General features: G+C 38.0%; 2 protein-coding genes across 2 annotated transcripts; one reads left to right on the top strand and one right to left on the bottom strand.

The window, feature by feature from the left end:
- Positions 1–13507: 13507 nt before the first annotated feature.
- Positions 13508–14913, top strand: LOC127086790 (protein VASCULATURE COMPLEXITY AND CONNECTIVITY). Its single transcript, XM_051027601.1, has 3 exons — positions 13508–13842; positions 14042–14247; positions 14454–14913. The coding sequence occupies exons 1-3, from the start codon at positions 13744–13746 to the stop codon at positions 14623–14625; spliced, it is 477 nt and encodes a 158-aa protein (XP_050883558.1). The 5' UTR covers positions 13508–13743; the 3' UTR covers positions 14626–14913.
- Positions 14914–14976: 63 nt separating this feature from the next.
- Positions 14977–20222, bottom strand: LOC127086789 (formin-like protein 3). Its single transcript, XM_051027600.1, has 6 exons — positions 19720–20222; positions 18582–19212; positions 18000–18483; positions 17723–17919; positions 16931–17166; positions 14977–16463 (listed from the first exon to the last, which is right to left on the bottom strand). Exons 1-6 carry the CDS (start codon positions 19837–19839, stop codon positions 15564–15566), a joined length of 2568 nt encoding a protein of 855 aa, XP_050883557.1. The 5' UTR covers positions 19840–20222; the 3' UTR covers positions 14977–15563.
- Between the last annotated feature and the right edge of the window lie 903 nt (positions 20223–21125).

Here is a 21125-nt window from a genome sequence, read left to right as displayed (position 1 = left end):
ACTTGGTGGATTCTAAGGCAACCAATTTTGCACCGACGACAGATGATAGTGCTAACCCCGTGACAAGGCATGGTCCTGTAAAGGTGGAGATGATGTCGAAGGACAAGAAAGGGATAGAGGTGACTGAGAAGGATCAGTTAAGAATGCCCATGTCTGTGGTCCCAAAACGCCCGACGAAAAATGGAGCTTTCCCTTGTGTCGATGATTGTTGTGCGGCCATCGCTACAAAGGGGTGTGTAGTAATTGGGGAATCAGTCCAGAGAAAGATGAAAGTAGAAATGGACGATGTAAAGTGTAAAGCACCCAGTCTGGCAGTTGAAACCATCAAGGTGAAAAACGTCGTTGGTGGTGAGAAAGAGAAAAAGCCGTCCATTTCTTCTTACAAACAGGCGGTGGAAGTGGTGAGAAATGGAGGGATCCCAGGCTGGGGACAGATCATAGGCATTGTGGTAAAGGCGGATATGTTTGGGATTGGTTATCATCCAGGTCAAGACTCGTCTGAGCAGAACAGAGGACGTCGTTCGTCGTTCACCTTTGTCAGTGCTGGAATGCTAGATTCAGATCACGCCTATACAGTGGGTGAAGAGATTGACAACGACCGTGAACTGGAGTCGTGGATAAAAACGTGCGTACCAGGGAACTGGAAGGCTTAAAAAGATCCGCACTGTCACTCATCCTGAAGGGTAATATTTTTGTTTTCAGATTTTATCTGCATGAAAGCCATACGTGTTGCCCGACACGTAATGATTCATTGTAAGGGCCACCTCATGTTTAAATTTGCAAATTTGCATCATTAATAAATGGATGTTTTTCAATTAAAAGCGGTGTTCCCTGTCTTTCATTTATTTTTGCAGTTTAAAAACAAATAAAAATGGCAATGTTTATTTTCATTTTTTCTCTTTTTTGATTTGTCTCGTTTCGAATTCAAAAGTAATTCTCCAGATCTCATTGATAACAATTTGGTTACACCTCATATGACTTCGACAAACTGATCTATCATGCCGAAGAAGAAGGCGAAGAAGATTGTGATCTGCTGGAATTAGCCAGGTTGTCAAAACAAGAGGAGAAGGTGATTCAGCCGCTCGATGGGCGATGCGAGATTGTTATTCCAAGCACCGCCGAGGTCAGGAAGGAAAGGGAAATTGGGGCCGCTTCAGAGGCTAGTCAAAAGCATAATGGTAGCCCTGTTGAAAGAGCATGTGGATACCTTCACCTAGTCGTGTCAGGATAGGCCAGGGTCGGATACCAATGTCGTTGTGCACAAGCTACCATGGAGAGGAGACTGTCCTCTAGAGAAGCAGAATGCCGATGTCACGTATCAGAGTGACTTTGTTTCATGATATGATTCATCGTGGAATCCAATGCTGTGTTGATGACATGATGGCAAAGTCCCAAACCAGAAGGGGGGGCATCTGGCATATCTGGCCAAGTCGTTTGACCGGTTGAGATAATTCAAACTGAGGTTGAATTCAGATCAGTGCACTATCAGAAGGCGGTCCGGTTGGATGTTGGGGTTCATTGGAAAAGAGGAATCGAGGTTGATCCTGTTTAAAAAAAAAAAAAAAAAAAAAGAAAAAAAAAAAAGAAATGCCTGAACCGAGAATGGAAAGAGAGGTTCGTGGTCTACTGGGTAGATTGAACTACATGTCATAGTTTACATCTCACCTAACAGCCACGTGTGAACCCATGTTCAAGATGTTGAAAGAAAAGATCAAACGGTCAGGTGAAATGATGATTGCCAAGGGGCATCGAAAAGATAAAAGAAAAGTTGCAGGAACCTCTGATTCCGATGTTTCCTATGGAGAGAGACTGTTAATCTAGTACTTGACAGCCTTCGAGGGGTCTACGAGGTGTATTGGGTCAGCATGACGAGTACTTGTCGAAAAGAGCATGCAATTTACCTTAGCAAAAAGTTTACCGACTGTGAAACAATACATTCACTGCTCGGGGAACTTGATGTACTTTGGCATAGGCTGCTCGCCGACTGAGACAGTATATGCTGGTTCATACCACTTTGTGGATTTCGAGATGGATCTGATCAGATAGATTTCTGAAAGAGCCAGCAATGACCGGACGGGTTGCAAAAGGGCCAATGATTTTGATTGAATACGATATTCGATATACCTCTCAGAAAGCAATCAAGGGGAGTGTATTGTCTGATTACATCGCTCCGCAACCCGCTGAGGATTATCAACCGATGAAGTTTGAATTCCCTGATGAGGACATCTCGAGGTGCTCTAATCGAAAGATTGAGAGTAACCGATCCCGGAGGAGGGGCCTGACCCTGAATCCGAACGGATTCTGATGTCTGATGGGGAGGTTAAGGTGGATAAGCTTTCGTTGCCCGGATAACGTTTGAATGCACCGACGGTGTGATTGTGCAGAAAATGGTGGTAACCTACAAAGACTGGCATGAGATGTTGTCGTTTGCATTGCATGGGTATCGAACGTCGGTGCGTACGTCTACTGGGGCAACGCCTTTCTCGTTGGTATATGGAATGGAAGCGGTATTACCGGTTGAGGTTCAGATTCCCTCTTTGAGAGTCCTGATGGACGTGAAATTGCAAGAGGCGGAATGGGTAAGGACCCGGTACAAAGAGTTGAGCCTGATTGAAGAGAAGAGGCTAGCAGCCATATGTCATGGGCAGTTGTACCAGAAAAGGATGAAGCGTGCTTTCGACAAAAAGGTACGACCTCGTGTGTATCACGTGGGTGATATGGTGCTGAAAAGGATCCTTCCTCCTCAAAACGATCGAAGGGGCAAGTGGACATACAGTCATGAATCCCCAGCATGGTCAAGAAGGTTTTCTCTGATAGAGCCTTGTTGCTGACGACCATGGATGGCGAGGATTTTCCATCCCCTGTGAATGCAGACGCAGTTAAAAAATACTTCGTGTAAATAGACCCGCTGGACGAAAAGAATAAAATAGTCCAGGCAAAAAATGGGCATCCCGGCGAACCAAAAACAGAAAGAAAGGTTCGGGCAAAAATTAGGGATAAAGATAAAAAAAATTGTACACCCGGCAAGTCGAAAACCTGAAAAGGCGACTTGGGCAAAAAAAGGGTATCCTGATGGACTGAAAACCCGAAAGGGCGGTCCAGGCAAAAGAGGAATTGAAACGAACAACTGCGTCCAGCATGATCGTTTGCGCTTTGGTTAAAGCATCATGGATAATACCCGGTGGGGATCAATCATAAGCGTCTTGTTCAGAAGGCGGAAAGCACGGAGAGTCTGAGGATATATGGGGTGTAACCGAGTTGGAACTCGACGAGATCACGGGTTTCACATTGCCATTAGGATAGATTTTTCCTTTTGTGCGATTACCTCTTTTCAGGAATTGTTTCCTTTGTATTGCTCAATTTGAGACACACACTTTTTCAATCAATAAAATGCATATTCAGTCAAATAATTTTGTTTTTTGTTTTCATTACCGCTTTGATTGCAAAAACATCCAATTATTGTGATAAAGAATCTTGCATTTTAAGACATACAGGTCCCTTCCAATGCATGTTTATAAGATTGAAAGCTTGAAATCTTATTCGGAAGGTTGAGTGACCCATGTGTTGAAATCTTGACACGCCTGGGGCACGGTTTTATCTAACGATCTATTTTGCAGGTACTGTTAGATATTTTCACTCACTTGCAGGTTGTGGTGTGGAAGCTGTTGACAAAACAAATCCCCAGGGAGTCCAATCAGGGACGAATGAATATGAAGGAATGACGAAGAGACGTTGGGACGTACGACGATCCTTGAATGATAATCAAGAAGACTCTTCAAAATCGGAAGTTTGGAAAGTCTGTAGAAATTCCCCGCAGGGTCCAATCAGGGACGAATGAATAGGTAGAGAGGCGACGTTGAGACGTACGACGACCTTTGGAATTAATCAAGAAGACTCTTCAAAGTCGGAAGATTGAAAAATTTGTATAGTCCCTAGGAGTACGCTTTCCGTCGATCGCGGCGCGACTTGGAATACAAGATGATGGAGCAGAAAAGGTCCAGACGAGTCTGGGAATTCTCAAAAGTGGAAAGCTGATATGAGATTGGGAGGTGGATACCATGGTTCGACGAGTCGATGGGTGTTCTGTACCAACTTCTCTCATTTCCCTAGCTAAGTCCCTAAGCAGAGTTGTGAGGGCTAACTCCCCAGCAGATCCAAAGGTCTGTGGATCCCCTAGCTGAGTCAGGTTGATTATCCCTGGCGGGTTTAAAACGGTGTTTCCTCAGCAGCCAGGCCTGAAGGTTGCTATTCCCCGAGTGGAGCGGGTTTCAATGAAATATATCTCCAGCAGTGTTCATCCTACCAGTGGATTGGATGAGTTTCCGTAGCAGGCCGATATCTGCATCCCCAACTGAGTGTATCCTACGTATGGATTGGATGGGTCGTCCCCAGCGGAGTGGCATTCATTTCCCTAGCAGGATCAGGATGGTTATCCCCAGCAGGTGTCAGATCAATGCTTCCCCAGTCGCCAGGTCTGGAGGCTTCTGTTTCCCAGTAGAGCTATCTGTGAGCATTTCCCCAGTGAAGTTGGCAGGTATCTGTGAGGGTTTTCCGAAGCAGGTTCAGGATTGATATCCTCAGCAAGTCGAAGACTGTTGTATCCCCACAGAGTGTTGGTGGTTCTTATCCCCAACAGTTTCTCGATCGGATTGGGTGCAAAGGAGTTTCTTCCCCAGCAAGGGTTACCTTATCCCAGCAGCAGCAGTGCTTATTCCCCAGTAGGGTGGAGATCGGAGTATTGACGAGTTCCTCAACGGAGTGTCTCGTGCTCCCCAGCAGAATCCCTTGAGGGGGACGTTTTTATGCATTCATCATGAAAAAAATAGCATAGCATGTTGCATAGAAAAATAATAAATCGCGTAGCATTTCCATAATTATGGAGCATTACGCAGAAAAAGTCATGCATCATTGCAAGCATAGGCTAGTCTCAAGCTGTGGTTATTGTTTGAGAGGTGGTTTCGACAGAAGTTGGAAGATGTTACTCTGATGGGTTTAGCATCAGGACGTCAGATCAGCGATGTACCCCAGTAGTGCGATACTGGAGGAAGCTTTTCCGTCGGACAGAGATGGGAATGTTACGCGGTCAGCGCGACTTGGGTTGGTTACCATCTGAAAATGGGTTTTGCCAGTCGGTGAGGACGTTACTTTGATGGGTGTAGCATCACGACGTCGGACCAGCAGTATTCTCCAGTAGTGCGATACTGGAGGGAACTTTTCTGTCAGACAGAGATGGAGATGTTACGCGATCAGCGCGATTCAAGCTGTGGTTACCGCTTGAGATTTGGTTTCGCTGGATGGTGAAGGTGTTACTCTGAGGAGTATAGCATCATGATGTCAGATCAGCTGTGTTCTCCAGTAGCGCGATACTGGACGAGATTTTTCCGTCGAACGGAGATGGAAGTGAAATCAAGGATGTTACGCGATCAGCGCGGTTTTCGGGGTTCAACTGGAGAAAAGGAAATGTTGAGGCATTTTCTGGGGTTCATATGAAGATTGGAGATGAAGATTATATCCGGGATGAGGTCCTTAGGATTATCTTCTGTTCATGTGTCACCTTAGACTCGGGCTGAGGCCAATGGAGGTCGTTATAGGTGTCTTCGAATGAAGAGATACACATGTTACCTTCCTTTGTGAAGGTGTACCCTCTGATATGTCGCCCTCAGAGTGGTTTGGTGTTATTTCCGTCGTTGCCGGCAGAATTATCACGAGAGATGGGAGAACGGGGTTCAAATGGAGAAGAGGAAATGTTGCGACATTTTCTGGAGATCGGGGTTCAAGCGGAGAAAAGGAAGTGTTGAGGCATTTTCTAGAGATTGGGGTTCAAATGGAGAAAAGGAGACACGAGGTGTTTTCTGGAGATGGGGATCACATTGGCGATCGCGAGTTATCGTCAGGCGACTGGGGTTCAAACTGGAGAATGGGGTTCATTATTTTGGCAAGAAGCGGGATGACGGGGTTCAAATGCAGTGATCGGGGATCATTTGTGAAAAAGAAAAATTTCGGGGTTCAAGAAAAGCATAAAAAAGAGATAATAATCCCCAGCGGATGTGGTGTTCAGGCCATGGTTATCCCTGCGTTACCATTTATTTTGGTATCCAGGTCGACGTTTTTGTTTCGCTGATCAGGCCGACTTTCTCCATTCCAGACGGATTCTTGTTTCAAGTTTGTTCTTTACCGACTCTGACAGGCGTTGGTAATTATTTTCCCATCAGAGTGCAAATTGTTCGTCTGTTCTTGGTATTCAATCACTCTTCATCCTGATCATCTGAAAGCCGAGGCTATTCATATCGACAGGTTCACAGTGGATTGAATAGGGGCAGCTGTAACACCTCAAAATTTGCCCTCCTCTCTTGGGACTAGCTTAACATATTGCATATCATTTTTAGGTCATTAGGCATTGCATATTGCATATCATGTGGTTACATTGTGCAAATCATCCTCCTAAGTCTTGATCAGAAGATAAGAGGTCATGGTGCAAGCTGGGGTTTCATTGGACTGGTCATTGATCATCTGAGGATGTGGAGGTCCAAATTAGGGTTTTGTGGTTCTCAAAAGAGGTTGGTCTACATCTTGATTGAAATGATACATCATCATCATCATGGTATTGAAATCATCAGAAGATTGGGGCTCAGATTTGATCAGTGCATTGCCAGATTCATCTATCAGTTGAAAAAGTCAACTGTGGTCAACTGTGCTTGATTTTATGGATTTGGAGGTGGGAGAGAGTTGGATACACTTCATTCATGTTGAAGCAAGTTTTATTTGACATGTCAAAGCTCAAGAATGAAGAAAATAAAGTCAGGAGAAAAAGTTGTCAAAAATAGAAAGTGACTTGTAATGGAAGTTTCCAAAAATGGAAAGTTTTTCACCACAAAATTACATGTCCAAAAAAGCTTCAAATGAAAATTTGTTCAACATGAAAGTTGTAGATCTTGGTCTCACATTTCCAAAAAGTCCAAGAACTTGAATTTCCCATGTATGGTTGGCAAGTTATGGTCCATTCATTTTCCAAAAAGACCTATAATCAAAGTGGCATAACTTTCACATGGAATGTCCAAAATGGATGATCTTTTTATGAGCAAACTCCATTTCACATGTACTTTCATGGTGCATAATCAAAATTCATCAAAAATGGTCAATACAAAAGGTCAATTTTCAAGTGCAACAATTAAAATCCAAGGGCAAAATGGTCCAATTTGAGAAATACATGGAATTTTGAGATGGGACTTTTTGCAACACTCTCCAAATGCAAATTAGAAGTTGTTTGAGCTGTCATGAGCTGTCACATGGCAATATTTGGCAAGGCCATTTTGGAACTTTCACTTAAGTTTCACATTATGCTAATCACATGAGTTTTGCTAATTTGGGATTAAGAAGTGATTAAGGGATAGTATAAATGTTTAATCATAACAGAATGTTGATGATAATCACTATTCACAAGAAATCTAACAAACTTTCCCTCCATTTTCTCCATATTCATCAAGAACTTCATCAAACATTTTTCACAAAATCTTCATCAATTCTCAATCAAATTGAGTAATTCTTTTTGATTCATCCTCTACAAGTCAAGATCTCCATCTGTTTTGCCAAGCCATTGCCAAAGAACTCAAGAATCACAACTGTTCAAAGTAAGGTCAACAATGGCATTTTGAGATTTCTTCCAATTGGAGCATCTTTGAGCTAAGGCACGAGTTGCATTCAACTTCCTCATCATCAATCTCAATCTGTTTTGGAGTTTGGCACGAGGAAACACAAGATTTCATCATTGCTTCATCATAAGGTGCAAAATTCGACTTCCTTAATTATGTAAATCATTAGGTGGCTTTTGTAGATCTTTCAGTGTAGGTTAACGTGATACTCGTGGTTTGTGATTTGGTTAAGTGTGGAATGAGAAATTGCGATTTGAATGTTTGATGTCATAACTTAAAGTGCTCGATCCGTGCTGTGTGTTTAGTGTTAGGAAAAATAGATTGCATATTCGTGATGTGTGTTGAGATACGGTTCCAACGGTATATCGCTTGTGCATTTTCATGGCCAAACGCTCATAACTGAATTTGGAGTTGATGAAGAACATGAAGGCGCGAAGAACACGACGAAGAAGCTTCAAATTCTGGGAAAGTTCGCTGTTCGATCCGTTTCGCAGCATGCCATTTACGAATGTGTGTTTCCCTCCCATACCGGCCAATCAACACGCGACAGCGAATAAATGAAGCTTCTGCGTTTTGGCCAGGCGTGAGCTAATTACGCAAATGCCACTGTTAATAATTAAATTCATATTCCATTTAAATAATTATTTCACTAATTCAATTAACTTTAAAAAATCATATAAAATCCATTTTTAGTCCAAATTTCGTGGGAGTTTTTTTGTTAGATTCATAATTTTCTCTAGTTTTTTATAGGCATGGTGATTCAAGTTGTGCTTGGAGGATTTTTGGATTGGCCTATTGATCTTGTTCATGTGTACATTTTTTGCATGTTTTGCCAAATCCTTCATGAAATGCTCATACTTCCAAAGAAATGAATGAAATTTCACATGCTTGTTCTGGACATCTTGATGGTGATTTTCATGTATAGTTTGTGAATTTTGGATACTTGGTGATGGAGATATGATTTTTTGATTAGAGGTGTGACAATTTGTGTCACACCAAGCTAGGTCAACTTCATGATTTTATTTTCCTGGCCTAGAAATTTTGAATTGCTCTAATTTTTTGTATGAATGAACATTGATATGTCAAGATAACATGTGATTTTTTCTGGAATATTTGATGGAGTTTTCTAATTGATTGATAATTTTCTTCTCTGTTGGCTCATTTTGTGAATTTGTGCGACACATGTTGGCATTTTGTTTGTGAAATTCTCATATTGTATTGGATGAAGATGAAATTTGACATGAGCATTCTAGACACATTGTAGGACATCATGGTTTTGATCCCATTCATTTCTTAATTGTTGTCACTGTTTTATGATTTATTGAAGTGAATGCTTGTTTGGATGCCTTGAATTGGCTTGTATAAATGTGTCTGGACTTCTTGATTTTCATTGACCTACTTCCTTTTGTCCAATTGAGCTAAAAATTGACATGCTATACATTGAATGTGTCCTGTTTAGGTGTGAATTTTTGTGGAATTAATTGAATTGTTTTGGTATGCTTTTGATTGAGATAGTTCTGTTTGGTCATTTGAAGTTGCAAATTGCATGATTGATGCTAAATTGTGCATGAAATGATAATGGTGAATGATATGAGCATGGGACCATTTGCATTTGCTTTTGAATTGTTTGAATGTGACTTTGGATGATTTTCACTTGCTGTTTAGGATTTTTTATCCCCTTTGGACCCTAGGCTTGGCCTAGTGGTCTTGTTTCTCACATTTGGTGTGGATTTTCAGGTTGAAATGCAAAAAGCTTAAGGAGATAAATGCAAGTTGCAAATTGAATTTGTTTGATGTTGTCCACTAACATGACTTTGTTTTGTATGGGCTGATGCTTGAGCTTGAGCTTATAGCTTGCACTTATGTGCAATTAACTTGTGTTGCTTGTACAGATTAACTGATTAACATTTGCTGTTTACTGTTGGTTTGTCTGAGTACTGATGATACTTGATTGATTTCAGGTACATTTAGTTGCTTACAGTTCCTTGAGAACTTGCTTGCTGGTGCTTGGTTTTTAAACCAATTGAGGTAGAATTCCTAACTCCATGTAGTCTGGAAGACCTGGCCTGTTACTTGGCCAGGCAACTGTCTGAAGTCCTCCTTAAGAGGCGATGTTTGTGATTGTTTAACTTTGTCCCCAAGCAGGTAAAGACCTTGATTAAGGCAATTGGTGGATCATAGAGATATGCAGTCTATCTCCCACTATTCTTGTTGAGTCGTCCCTCTGCTCACACCACTGTGTTGATGCATTGGGACACAAACCCAAGATCTTGTACTGTGTACAGTTGTGTCAGAGTCTTGAGCGTAGAAGGGTTCCATCTTTCTGAACCCACGCTCCTTTGTCTGAAGCTCTCCCTGGCCAGGGATAAGAGCTGTGAGGCACACCCCTCACTCACCTTTCATCTGCTTCACCTTAGCCCCTCAATGGCAAGGTTAAGAGCGAACAATACCTTGTACAGATGACTTGCCTCGGCAGTCAAACCCATTGTTTGAGCCTCACTTGACTGGATATAGTGTGTGCTTTGTGAATACTTGCTTGAAATGCTTGTTTTGTTTTGTTGATGCTTGCATGCTTGCTTTCTTCCTGGATAGGGTTAGCTTGTTGTTGTGCAAGTAGGTAGAAACCATAACATAGGGCAATGATGCATGATAACACTAGGCTCGAGTACAGCTCCCTGGTAGTGTGTCTTCCCTTTGTGTCTGGCTAGAATTTCTCCCCCGTTGGGGGGAACTACATCGCCCTGATCCTTGTTCCAGACGAGGTATGTAGGCAGGAGACCGTGCGAGGTCTCTCCGGGCACTTTTTTTCTTTTTTGTGTGTGTTTGTCTGACAATTGCTAGGCTCGAGTTCCCGACTCCTTAGCAACTTGTTGTTTGTTTGTTCTTGTTGTGTGCTTGGAAGCTGATGTAAGTCCATCGAGTGGCTTTCGGGTTCCAGTGTGCGTGTGTTTTGGTTCGGATGCTGATGTAAGCCCAGTGATTGGCATTCAGGCTCCATGTTTGCCTGTTTGAGTGTTTGTGTTGTTTGGCGTGCGTGAGCCGAACTACAGTAGCTCTGATTCTCGTTCCAGACGAGATATGTAGGCATAGGATGCGATGTCCTAGCGAGCCCTCTTCCTCTTAACCCCACCTGCGTTCCTTGTGTGTGTGTGTGATGTTTTAGCAACCTTTTCTTTATTTTAGAACGTGGATCCCGTCGAGTACGACGGACGTGAGGGGTGCTAATACCTTCCCCTTACGTAACTGACTCCCTTACCCTTTCTCTTTGGTCGCGAGACCATGCTTTTTCCAGGTTTCTCTGAGCGTTTCCTTTCCCTATTTGGGGATAAATAACGCGCAGTGGCGGCTCTGTTTGTTTTTGTTTTAGCCCGCCGGTTGTTTTTTCGCGGATGCGACACCAAGAAGCAACCTGTTGTGGCGTTGTCAACTTGTGAAGCTGAATACATTGTAGGTGCTGTTACTGCATGCCAAGCTGTGTGGATTCTGAATCTATTGCAGGATCTGAAGATTAAAGTAAACAAACCTCTGAAGCTGATGATTGACAACAAGTCTGCAATCAATCTTGCCAGAAACCCAGTGTTGCATGGGAGAAGCAAGCACATTGAGACCAAGTATCATTTTCTGAGACATCAAGTTCAGAGGGGAGTGTTAGAAGTTGTACACTGCAGCACTCAGAAACAGTTGGCAGATGTTCTGACGAAAGCTATCAAGACTGATCAATTTCTCAGATTAAGGGATGGAATTGGTGTTACAAGTTTTGATGGAATATGAATTAAGGGATGGTATTAGAAGTAATTCATATTTATTAGTTGTACTATTTTCTTAGCCCCTAAGTTTGTTAGAGGGTATAGTATTCTATCATATTCTAGTAACCCTAGTTTTAGCTTATAAATAGGGTGACAATCATTGTAACTTTTATCATGTTTTGTAGCCGTCATTCTCTTAATAGAATATTTCCGTTCATCATTCATTCTACCTTTGCACCAACATTATTGTCTCATAATTCGGTGTTACAAGTTCGAACAAATTCGAACAAACATTTATTTTATTCGTGAAAGAATGATGTTAAATAAACTCATAAGTCAACATGTTCTTGCATCAATATAAATTATAGATATTGTGATCAAGCCTCAGCCAACCTTTAAAGAATTGATGACGATGTTGATCCGGGGAGTATTAGTGTTAAATATTTTGTATTAATTAAGTTGTTGAAAGTCGATTTTTAAGTCTTCAAAATAGGTGTATTATATTAGAGAGACGAAATAATTATCTCAATAGAAGTTTGTTAGAATCTCTAAATGTATCATCAACTCAATAAATAGAGTATTTACAACTTATTTACATATTAATTCATGAGATTTCATAATATGTAGTTGTCATTCTCTATTAATTTACAAGATAAAAAATTAATTGATTTCCTAACCGCACGTGTATTAAATGAATTTAAATGTTTATGTATAGCATCTAGATTAATGAATATAATTTTTAAAAGGATTGGTTTGTTGTCTCAAAATAAAAAAAGATTGGTTAACCATTCAAAAAACGATAATGGCGCAACTTTTTTTTTATAAACTGTATTTATTATTAACTAGCGTCATGTTTCTGTCTGTCCGCTTTTTTAATAAAAATACGTGAAAATATATACGATATTATTTTATTTAATGTTAATTTTAATTGGAAGTTAATAGTAAGAACTTAGGTAAAAGATGATAATAGTGATTTTAATAGAAATTATTATGTAAGTTATGTAAGGGTAAAATCGGTAAAAAAAATAGACTACATCAAAACCAAAATTTTCTTTTATATATTGTTAAGGGTAAAATTGATAGAAAAATAAGTTACACCAAAAATAAATTTTCCCTTTACATATTGTTATAGATATTAAAAATATAAAATTATTGTAACAAAAAATTGATGTACATCCATTAAATCCTTTAATTTTTTAAATTAAAATAGATTAAATATTTGTGGAGTTTTGTTATTTATTTTTTTAATCATGAAAATATTGATCGCTTAAATTTAAGGGATAAAGTTTGTTGAAACGTTAAGAACTTAACATTAAATATTATCATTTTAAAATCAAATTCAATTGAAAAGTGGGTATTAAAACATTGTTTATAGATTCAAATATAGATTGTGTATTTACAACTATCATTGATAATTAAAATTCTTTAGAGATTGTTTAAATGTAATGTGACAGTTTATATGACACATAATAAATAAATTATTTAAATAGTCTTTTCATCCATATAAATTTGTCTGTTTTTATTTTTAGTCCTTAAACTATTTTTTTTATAAATAATTAGTGAATGTTAAATATTTTTTATTTTAGTTCTTAAAAACATAATTCTCAAAAAATTTATAGGTTTTCTATATATTTAAACTCTGGCGGATTTTTCTCAAATTTCCATTATAAGAAGTAAAACAAAAATAATTTTAACATTAACAAATTATTTTTAAAAAAAAACAGACCTAAAAATAAAAGTACGTCAACTTATAAAAACTAAAATTATTTAAGCCTTAATTATTAAAAAAATTATTCTATTGGAGATGCTCTAAGAATAAACACTTTTATATTAATGCGCTAATGTGATACCATTTCTTTGATTACTTGATTGATAGGAAAACAAAGAATTTTTTTCTATCACTCTCATGCCGATTATTTCCTTTCTAGCTATGCGAATAATATTCTTTGAATGAAAAGAGGATATTACTCCAAAGTTTGATTGAATACATATTCATCATCCCTTCATTAATGTCCTATTTTTATTTAATTTTAAAATTATTTGTCACTCTTACTATATTATTGAAATAGGAAAAGTTAATATTCACCATCATTTGGCCTATTTCAAAGACACCTATAGTCACGTTATTGTGTGAGTTGGTTTATACCCTGCTTTTCTTGCACCCATATCAAAAGAATCCAACACTGACAGAAAGAAAAAAAGACACTAAAGTATATTAAAGATTATTTTGCACATTTTGTATAATACAAGCTTTTCCCACCATTGTGTTGATATATATGTAATTTCACATCTACATCTTTTCCTCTCTCTTAGTTAAGCACTTGGCAAAGAATTTAAATCTACTTGAAATGGCTAGAGAAGCAGCCATTTTTCTATGTCTTTTGATTGTTGTCATGGATGTCACAGCTGGAATTCTTGGAATTGAGGCTGAAATTGCTCAAAACAAGGTATGTTTGAATCAAACTAATCAAGTTTATAATTCTATTGATGTTGTTCTTCGATCAGAGTCTATCATTTGATTGTACTATGTTTGAAGAACAACATCAATAGTTTTCATGATAATGTACCTAAGTTTTTTTCATGAGAGACAATTTTTGTTGCAATATGACAATATATTTAGATGTACTAATTTTTTTTCACAAGCAGGTTAAACACTTGAGATTGTGGATATTTGAGTGTAGAGATCCAAGCCATAAGGCTTTCATGCTTGGGTTAGGAGCAGCGATACTTTTGTCTCTAGCCCATGTTATAGCCAATTTGCTAGGTGGTTGCAATTGTCTTTGTTCTCAAGAAGAGCTTCAAAAGACTTCACCTAATAGACAACTCTCAATGGCTTGCCTCATTTTAACATGGTAACATCTCCTAACTCCACTACTTGTTTTCTTATAATGTTTTAAAAATCGAATTGAACGGGACGGTTCAACTGGTTGAACCGAAGCGGAAGCAGCATTTTTGAACTGTCGTCAGGGTTCAAAGCGAAAAAAGGGTAACATTATAACACTATAAAGAGTTCATCAAATCTATAAATAACATTTGTTTTGATTGTGTTGTTGATCAGGATTGTTTTGGCTGTTGGGTTGAGCATGCTTGTGATAGGGACTGCAACAAACAACAAATCAAGGGGTTCTTGTGGTTTCACACACCATCATTTCCTATCAATTGGTGGAATTTTGTGCTTTGTCCATGGCTTATTCTGTGTTGCTTATTACGCTTCTGCCACAGCCTCTTAATTAACGATTAAGAAAACATCTAGAGTGGAGGCCACTTTTGCTCCTGCTTTTGTGCTTTAAGGGTTTTGGCTTTACCAAATTTGTTGCTTTACTAAGTATGTACTATGGGGTAGAAAAAGAAAACCCCATTTTCAATTGATCACCAAATTATCCTTTCCACTAATCCACTGACATGTGTTCTATATTTTCTTGGCCAATGAAAGATTTTCTGTTACCAGAGATTGTAATGGTAATGGTATTCTGAAATAGGCTACATAAAGCTAAATATATCTTTCTACTTTCTTTAAACCCTTGTTTTCTTTTTGTTTTTATTTAAACACTATGATGGTAATGTTCAAAGTTGGATTATTAACTAATTGTAGAGATGTCACTAACATTGATCACCAATAGTTTAAAATATAACCTTTCCTTGAGTAACAAGTAACAGCTCATAAGTCATAACATCTATCATATACCCTTTCGAAGTAAACGAAGGTATCAAGATTTTTCCCTCCAAACTAATGACTAAATAGAGAGGAATGTTGGGGAAAGAAAACTACCTCATCTACTGTTATGCATTCCATTGACTTCACGATTTCGCCATTAACTCGGATCCAAAACAACACCGGTCAAATTAATGGAGGAGAATAGAAACAACAAAATCAATCTCTCCTGTCTTAAGTCCTAACAACCCCTTTTTTGGGGTTGATAAGAGAACCTCCCTGGTTCGCATTTTGATGAGAAGGGCCATATAGTTGACTTCCAGTAATCTCCATTGCTCACCACTAGTCACAAAGAAAGAGTACACGTCCCTTCCATAGCAGTATAAGACATACATTTCGGCAAAGTTTGGGACCCAGCCCTCTGATTCACCTTGACTTTAAAGGTGGTAAAATCTGCCATATGATGAAGTAGAGAACACATTGACAAGTCAAACTCACTTGCATAACTTCATAAAGCTATGTTGGTAACATCTCATCATCATCGTCATCGGAGGAGGAGGACGACGAGGAACTAGAGTCATGTATTCTCCTCTCTGATATGGCTGGAAATAGTATCCTATGCATATCAGAGAGTGATCGTTGATTAGAATCTGGAGAGGATGAAGGAGCCTCTTTCTTGCTAGTAGGAGAACCTTTCGCAGCTACTGTCTTCGTTGTCGATGCTTGTACCTCTTTGCACACCTTGTTCAACATTACCAAGAAATCACGTACAATCACAAACAAACGCAACCCTTCTTCTTTTCCGGTATTCCCCTGAAAATAATCTGCAGTACTCTTAACCCCGGTCGTTATTCTCTTCTCTTCCCCTATTAACCATATCACTTCCTCTCTTGCCTTCTCCACAAAATTTGCAAGGGTACGATGAAACTCGCTATCTTCTTCTAGATTCTTCAGATCCGTATTCAACAATTCTTCAGATTTTACCAACATATTATAAAGTCTCAACACTGTAGATGTTAGAGCATCACCATCTATCACTGCTGCCTTTTTCACATCTTCTAGTTCAGTGCTTAGACCTGAAACAACTTGAAGGCCAAGGTAGCGATAGTGCTCTTCTGATGCCCCATTTGATTCACCAATGAAATCCTCGGCTTTCATACTAGAATGGCTTTGGCTTGATTTTTCTGTTCTTACAGCTCTTAAGCCCTCTGAACGAATGATCTCATGAACCACAAAGTGTAACAGTGTGGTCTTCCCGTCTGTTCCTTTTACATCTGCAAGTTTCAAAAGTGTGTCAAGCTTAAATGCTTGAGCATCACCACGATAGGTTCCATTGTTCAAGCGATTTCCAGTCTTTAGAACTGCTTCTAATAGCTTTTGGAAAACCCTGCTTTTCCTTAGTTTGTTGCAAGAAACCTGCCATTAAGATTAGATACAACAACAGCAAACAAGTTATGCAATTCATTTGTTCTATTTTTCAAGATACCGACCACTAATAATATGTGTTGAATGCATAAATATAAGTGGAAGATAGGTAAAAGGTAGAAATTGAAGTGAAATTTTTAAACCACTGTGGCAACATGGTTTTTGTATATGGTTTTTAAACCACTGTGTGATAGTAAACCTTTTAATAAATCTTGGACCTATTTTGACCTAAGAAAATCTAATAGTTTATACACAAATAATAATGTTTCCCATTATATTTTTTTGCGCTCTCTCTCATGATATAGAAGAACTCATATTCATTTCTCTTCTACTCTTTTTATTTTTACTCATACCCAAGAACTGTACTATAACTATATATGAATTGTATAACATTCAAAATAGATTAGTATTTCAAAAAGTAAAAGAAAAAAAGAAAAGTGAATGAATCCAATTCTCACCTCTAATGTTGTAAAGCATTCCCTAATGTTTGAAGCTTCTTCCGGAAGTGTAAACATGAACCGTAGTGCCTCAAGACGTTTGAAAGCCAGTGGAATATCAACCAAGGCCTTGAGAAACCTCTCTGCAGAGCCAAGTCGAGAAACGTCGCCCGTGAATAACCTTAGCTTCAATTCCTCATCTGTTGTTGGCGCCATCTTCAATACTGTTTGGATGAGCTCAACGGGAATCTGATTACCTGATTGAATCAACATATTGCAAGTAAATCACATTGATGTAGTTATATGCCAATGTTAATCTAAGAGAAATGTTGAAAACTAATATCGCCTTTGATTTTTGAATGCGAAAATGGATGAAGAAGAATCATAATTGAAAGAATCTTAAAAACGATCATCACCAGGGTAAGAGTTTATCATGTTCTTGATACAGATTAAAAAAAGAACAAATGACTATTCCTTGGCATCAGAATCGTACAAATGTCAAAATGAACAGGATATATAGTTAAGTTAAACCCTAATGATTACTGTCAAACTTTAAATAGGAACTTTCTTTCTGTGAGGCTGTTCTATGAAATTGGAACATAATATCTTATCATAAACATGCAGCATAAAAGAGAGAAAAAATCATGAAATAAGTAGGTAAAAACTTTGAAAGAGAAAAAACTATACACTTGGAGAAAAAAATCTACTTAATTGGAGTTAAAGCATCAATATTGGTAACAATTCTTTTATGATAGTTTAGAGTAGCATGTGCTTCATTCTAATTGTGAGAAGCAAACACACACACAGACTCACCTTCTTTAACGGCGTCAATAACTTCTTTTGTGCTCACATTCAAAGCACGTAAAAGAATTGATAAATTCTGTGCTTTCTTGGGGTCAATAATCTGAATGTACTGGACCGAATGTTCTAAAGATGGAGAATCTTTTTTTCTCTCATTTTTGTTCTGGTTGGCCCAGCCAAATAGAGACTCTATCTTTTCTTCACTGAACCTGGTAAGATGTTATAAAGTTGATAAATTTTGCAATCTTTCATGAAAAAATGATTTTAACAGGGCTTAAATGTTTCTTACTGGAATGACCCTGCTCTGATCTCATGCCAGACCATGGCTTGATCAGGATTTGCTACAACCTTATCCCAGAAAAATGGCTTTAATTTCGGTTTTGGAGCATCAGACTCATCATCGTCACTAGCACGAGGTGGTCCTAGAGGTGATTTAAAGTTTTGACCTTCCATTTGTTTGGGAGGAGGAGGTGGAGGCCGAATCATTCTTGGAGGAGGTGGAGGGCGAGGTGCAAGAGCAGGTGGTGGAGGCGGCGGTGACGGTGAAGCCTCAGGGGCTGATCTTACTGAAGGGTGTTTTAATGGCGAAGGGTGTTTTAATGGAGATACTGGTATTTGTTCTTTGTTATCCGATGGTGTTATCTCAGCCAATGAGGCATTGTTGTCTTCATGCTTATTGAACGACTTCCTAACAGTAGGAGGACTCATTCCGTAGTTAATACCATATTCTTTCAAATCATTATTTTCGAAAGTCATAGACTTTTGTGAACTACCTGAAATACAAAAGAAATATTTATTGAATAAAACTTGTAAACTTTAATGTTTCACTATCATTTTAGGTTAGGTTAGCATAGAAAACCAATAGACATACCACTAGACATGTCGCTTGAGGTTAATATGAGTAAAGGCCTGATATCTTTGTCAACTTTTTTTCTCTTCCTCACCTCGCGGCAGCATAAGAACAAGCCTATTAAGATTATAATTCCTGATGCAACTACAGCAACACTAATTTCTTTCTGATTAAAAGTAGAAAGAGGAGAAGGAGGAGGAGGAGGAGGAGGACGAGGAGGAGGAGGAGGTGATGGTAAAAATGGCACAAACACGTTCGGAGGGAGTGGCAAATCATGAAACGAAAACTCGGGAGTTGAAGGTGAAAAAGTGGTTTGTGCTGCAACATGACTTTTCAGTTTTGGAGATGATGGAACGGAATCAGGGCTCGGTGGTGTCTGATTAATCGATGACTCTGAAAGTAAATATCTATGTCCATCTGCTAAACCAAAGAGTGACTCATAATGCTTCTTCAACAAATGTCCCTCCTCTTCCGATACAGGAATAGGATAATTTCTGTTTCTTAAGCAATCCAAAAAGTGTTGTTTCATATGGGGAGGTACAAATTTAGATCTCTTTCTCCTCGTCTCATCTGATAAACGCAAGTCAAATTCTTTGATACCATAACTCCTCTCAATCATTTCTTGTCTACAATGTCGCCACACCTGCTCTGCCTGTGTCACCCGATCAAACAAACACAACTCATCATACAACAAAATAATAACAAAACTGACATAATTGAACTAGTTCAACATTTGATCAACTAAATCTCGTACTTAGCTATGCATATTTTCATCCTATCAAGATGCTCAACAACCCCAGTAAATTGTTCGGAGTGCAAGATAACGATAATTATAGTAGACTTGACAAAATTCACATAAATTCCAACTAGACATTCGAATTTATCATAGAAAGTTTGAGATTCGATTACCCGCAACCACATATCACATAATATGTATGCAATTATTCTAAACCCTACAAGAATAATACCCAAGGTTTTATAAAAAAGTCCGCAACCGCAAAAACGGCCGCGAGCTGCCAATACTGACATCATTATTCACCGCTTTAATGCTAAATAGCTATTGTGGTAAATCACGCCGCGACGATTGCAATCGCGAATACGAATCAAAATTAATGAATGAAATAAAATTAAGAGAGGTATAGTAAAAAGCATGATATACCTTTTCTCCAACATGATCTTTATAAAAATCGTCATGTTTCCATCGTATCCCCTCTGAACCCCCATTGGCCATAGCGCAAATAAGAATGGCATAAACAACAACATACGCAGGTTTTGTCATTTCTCTTCAACAAAAAAGCGTAATCTCCTATTCATCTAATTGAACTTCAAATTTTCTTTGAACTATTAATATGCACCATTTACGTTTGAAATGATGATTGGCGCAACAAATTTGGCAGCAGGGGATGGGTTATTGTTGATGAAAAATGATGATAACGGAATGCAGGTTATACCAGAAACGGAAGTATGATGAAAGAGGTGAATTTGTTGAGCGTTTTGGGAGGTGAATTATTGTTGATGTAAGAAAATAGATGAATGAGGTTGAGGTTGAAGTTGAAGAAGTTGTGTATTGTTGTTGTTGTTGTTGTTGGAGGGAAGGGGAGTCAGAGAGAATTGGAAGGACGTGGGGAGAATGATGTAGGAAGATGGTATTACCCGCGCGATTAACAATATCATGTCTTTTTTTTTCTTTTAGGGTCAAAAAGATAGATATAAATATTTTAGGTCAATTCTTGTTTTCCTTTATTTTATTTTGTGCATAATTTAATATAGGAGAATGCCACCACGTCCAGATAACTTATTTGGTTATTTAAATTAATTTTAATTAGTTTTTTTTATATTATTACATATTTTATATTATTTAAATAATTTATCTATATTTTTTAAATATTCATATAATTTATCAAAAATATTTAAATAGATCTCAGTAAATAATTTTATTTATTTTTCTGTTTTAATAAAAAAAATCAACATTAATAATTTCTACATTTAAGTTTGACTTATTTTTTTAAGATTGTAAGAAAGAAAAAATGTAAAAATCCGTCTAAGTAATCAAAATACTGTAGAAATATTTAAATAATTCTTAAATTACTAAAGTAATGTACATACTCATTTAATACTCATTTAAAAGGGTTTTGAAACTCTTTAAATTTGTTAAAACACCTTAAAATATCTCTTAGACTTTGAGCTTATCGTGAGTTACAAATCTAACGGATGAGATGTACTTCCTTAATATACATTCTTTTGTTAGGAAATAATTTATATTTTTTTTATTGTTTCAGGCATCAATACTTTTAATCCTGATACCTATTAGAATAATTAGGAGTTTAGAAAACTTGTGTAATAATATCAATCTAAAAAGCCCTACTCAAATGATTAATAGATTAAACATCACCGAGATTTATATGACATACACAAAGTAGGTTGAAGTAAGCCGAAGAAGATCCTAAATAGTGCAAAAAATATCCACGATGTTATCCACGAAATAAATATGTGTTAGGAATAAAGATAAAAGTGAGAAAAATATAAGAGAGTGAAGTTTGAATTATGTTGAGATTTAAAAATATT

This window comes from Lathyrus oleraceus, chromosome 5 (genome assembly GCF_024323335.1).
Source record: "Lathyrus oleraceus cultivar Zhongwan6 chromosome 5, CAAS_Psat_ZW6_1.0, whole genome shotgun sequence".
NCBI classification, from domain to species: domain Eukaryota; kingdom Viridiplantae; phylum Streptophyta; class Magnoliopsida; order Fabales; family Fabaceae; genus Lathyrus; species Lathyrus oleraceus.
The sequence above is the reverse complement of the archived record's forward strand: the minus strand, read 5'-3'. Positions and strand labels throughout refer to the sequence as shown.

Excerpts from the sequence above, each read along its gene's own strand:
- LOC127086790 (XM_051027601.1), top strand. The coding sequence starts at position 13,744 with ATGGCTAGAGAAGCAGCCATTTTTCTATGTCTTTTGATTGTTGTCATG. Across the intron at positions 13,843-14,041 it reads CTGAAATTGCTCAAAACAAG|GTTAAACACTTGAGATTGTG; the intron begins GTATGTTTGAAT and ends TTTCACAAGCAG. Across the intron at positions 14,248-14,453 it reads GCTTGCCTCATTTTAACATG|GATTGTTTTGGCTGTTGGGT; the intron begins GTAACATCTCCT and ends GTTGTTGATCAG.
- LOC127086789 (XM_051027600.1), bottom strand. The coding sequence starts at position 19,839 with ATGACAAAACCTGCGTATGTTGTTGTTTATGCCATTCTTATTTGCGCT. Across the intron at positions 18,484-18,581 it reads CTCAAGCGACATGTCTAGTG|GTAGTTCACAAAAGTCTATG; the intron begins GTATGTCTATTG and ends TTTGTATTTCAG. Across the intron at positions 17,167-17,722 it reads TATTGACGCCGTTAAAGAAG|GTAATCAGATTCCCGTTGAG; the intron begins GTGAGTCTGTGT and ends TGATTCAATCAG.